The 3,149-nt window shown below is 51.5% G+C and overlaps 1 protein-coding gene across 1 annotated transcript; it reads right to left on the bottom strand.

The window, feature by feature from the left end:
• Nucleotides 1-2: 2 nt before the first annotated feature.
• On the bottom strand, nt 3-371 carry DQ04_14791000 (hypothetical protein; the record flags this gene model as incomplete). The annotated part of the gene is made up of 1 exon (XM_009317201.1): nt 3-371. A coding segment is annotated over one exon (369 nt), but the record flags the coding sequence as incomplete, so codon positions are not given.
• Nucleotides 372-3,149: the final 2,778 nt, after the last annotated feature.

Genomic DNA, 3,149 nt, shown 5'->3' with positions numbered 1-3,149 from the left:
GTGGGCGAACGTTGACGAGGAGGCCGTTGTCTATGTGAGTGCAGCTGGCGTCCTGTTTCACCGTGCCGGTGGGCGGCGTGTTGCGGCTGCGATGGAAGAGGCTGCGCTGCGGGCGGTTGATGCGCTCTATACGCCGTGCCCCACATGCAAACCGCTTGAGGTGTTGCGGAAGAAAACGGCGAAGGAGTGAAACGTTCTGTGAGTGGCGTTGAGGCGTTGTATGACTGCGGCGTGACACAGTGGGCGGTGGCCTGCTGTGTGGAGGATGTGTGTGTGCGTGTGTGTGTTATTCCTCGTGTCGTTTGTTGGGCATTTCTCCTTTCAATGCTTATGTTCTTAAGCGCTTGGAGGCGTTTGTGGGAGCACAGCATTCTGGGAGCTTCTGAGAAGAATGTGTGTCTGAATGTTGCCTATATAATTTACTTCTGAGGGGGGTTTATTCCATTGTTGTTCTGTCTAATCAAGAGCTCTCGAGTAGGGTCCAGAATAAATGTGAGCATTATATAATTATCATCCGCCAGTTTTGTAATAGCCATACTTCCATATCCACCTGATCAATGGCGGGGGGTGGGTGATCGTGTTGCCGACCCAATGCGGCATGAAAGGGATAAGTCAGTGACATTCACGGTCGTTAATAAACAAGGGTGCCGCCACTATGAGGGGACTGTCATGTGTAGTCCTTCGGGCCCTGCCATAAAGGATCAATTTGAGACAAGACTTTGGGCCGATTCTTCAGTTCTCAAGAATATGGCGGATTAGAAGGCACCTTCCGTCTTAAAGATGGAGCCGATTTGCGTGGTACCATTCCTGAATGAGGCGCGAGAAATGCTGCGTGAGAAGAGTGTCTTAGCGATTCAGTGGATAAACGTAAGTAAGGATTGTGGTGTGGTACGAGCTGAACTGGACATTCTTTCTGCCGTGCTCAATCAGTAAGTTTAGAACGCCCACAATGTGCCATCAACCCGCGAAAACGCAGCCACCTTCCAGCAGCAGCAACTCAACGAGGCCGACAGAATTTTTTAAACAGACTACAATAACGCTGTAGCTGGCGTAGCCCAAACGCGTAGTTATCTCGAGGAAGGAGGGGAACGGTTGCACCAAACATAGGCGATAGGGCAATAGGCTTGTTAGTCAGAGTGGAGTCTTCCACCGGAGGGGTTTATTCACAAATAGAGATGTTGGGACTGACGTACATCCACAACAGGAGCACCGTTAGGCCCCCCCCCCGGCAAGTGAGGGGTGGGTGCTCCACGGAGGTCTGCCCTGAGTACCTTGCTGGGGAGGAGACTTCGGAGGTTTTGTTGGACCACCAGCGGTGCCACACAGCGGGATACATCGTGTCGGTGATGATGCTTCAGGGGAGGACGAGGCCAACACCCCGGCGTTTCAAGTTTTCAACGTCTCAACGTGGCCGTGGGGTCGGTGGGTTTTTGTGACTGCAGGAGAAGAAAGCGGAGGATCCCTGGGTGGCGGTCGTGCCGTTATATGTCGTCTTGGAATGTTTTTCCAGTGGCCTTTTCGGTGGCGGCGTCACGCGCGGATGTCCGGGCTTTATTCGTTCTGCTTGCCCTTCCGGTGAGAGCGCAGCATCTTTTGCAGTGCCGAGTGGTGGGTGGCATTGTCATGGGGCTGACCCAATGGCCCACTGGGGTACTAGACGAGCCCAGATATGTTGCATATTTTGGACTTCGGCAGCAACGGGAGTAGTGATGGTGGTTGGCCCGAAATGGGCAGCGTCCTCGGATATACGAGTGGGCACATGGATGGGCAGCATTCGCCCCTTGGGCAAATGGCAAGATGTTCTCGCATGGGAAGACGAGGTCTGCCTGTGCGCGGCTGGGTGTGGCGCAACAAATGGAAGACAGGGAGTCCGGGATCCATCAGCACACCTACTTGGGTATTTGTTTTAACCATGAAGGTCACTCCGTGTGGCTCAGTAAAGAATGCTCAAAGCCACTGGGTGGATCTTCCACCACTAATGGAAATAACGGTCGTCAGCATGGACGTGTTAGCATCCGGTTTCCTCCACGCTGCGGATGTGCTTGGTTTAGCATTTTTTTCATGTTGCTTCTTTTTGAAAAGACGTTCGACGGAGGTCATCGGCCTTGGATGGAGAAATGGTGCGGATCTCATTACATGCTCATCTTCGCCCGAAGTCAATAGAAGTTGGGAACGCACTGCGTTCGAAGTTGGTGGGTAACAACTAATGGATCATCGGACCTTTGGGGTGAATAATGGTGACGCTGATAACCGATGCATGGACGCGCGGCTGGGGTGTGGTTTGTTTGCCCGACACTGTTAAAATAAAGACTCTGGGGGGCCGTTGGAAAACACCCCTGCCTCTCATCATGCAAACTGAGGCTCGAATAGTCCTGTTGGCTTTGCGGGCATTTAAAGAACTCTTGTGAAAACTGAAAACGTATCGTGTCCTTCGCCTTGGCTCTTCCATTCTTGTAAGATATGCTGTTGGAAAGCACAAGTTCCGAACGGCCCATTCAACCCAACCCTCTACGCCCCCTGGCACGGGAGGCGGGTTAAGGGCGCTTTTATAAGATCCCTTTCTCTAGTTCATACTAAGTTACTTTCTTGTGTGTGGTTTTATACCTTTTTCTTGAGTCTCCCACCATGCAGAAATCTGAATGACGGTCATAATTGAAAAACGCGAACTATCAGATAACACTCGCTTCCTACGTTTATCACTTGGAGAGGTGACAACATGAGGCAAACAGTCTGATTTGAATTCTTGGAATGTTCTACGTATCACCTTCCCTCCATTGTCTTCCATTGTTCCGAAGTCGATATGGGTCAGAAAGGAACAGAATCGGACAATTTCACAGAAAGTCTCCATTCTTTCTCCGAGCTGTCGAACCCACTCAATTGGGTGTTCCCAATTCATAATGATTTCTCCATCAAATCAGCATTCCACTTACGAAAGTGGCAAGTTCAGAATCTCACACCTCGCAGCGACTCCGCCGCTTGGCGGGAATGGTAAGAGATGGGACGGTAATGTTCAACTTCCTTCTGGACCCTACTCGAAAGCCTCTGATTAGACAGAACAACCCCTTGGTGATGCCGGCCACCTCATCGTGGTACCAAGGTCCAGTACCCCGTATTGTCGGGGGAAGCCAAGCGCCAGCAACGTTCGCCAC

This window comes from Trypanosoma grayi (genome assembly GCF_000691245.1).
Source record: "Trypanosoma grayi strain ANR4 Tgr_1479_V1, whole genome shotgun sequence".
NCBI lineage: Eukaryota > Euglenozoa > Kinetoplastea > Trypanosomatida > Trypanosomatidae > Trypanosoma > Trypanosoma grayi.
This window is presented reverse-complemented; position numbering and strand designations above follow the sequence as displayed.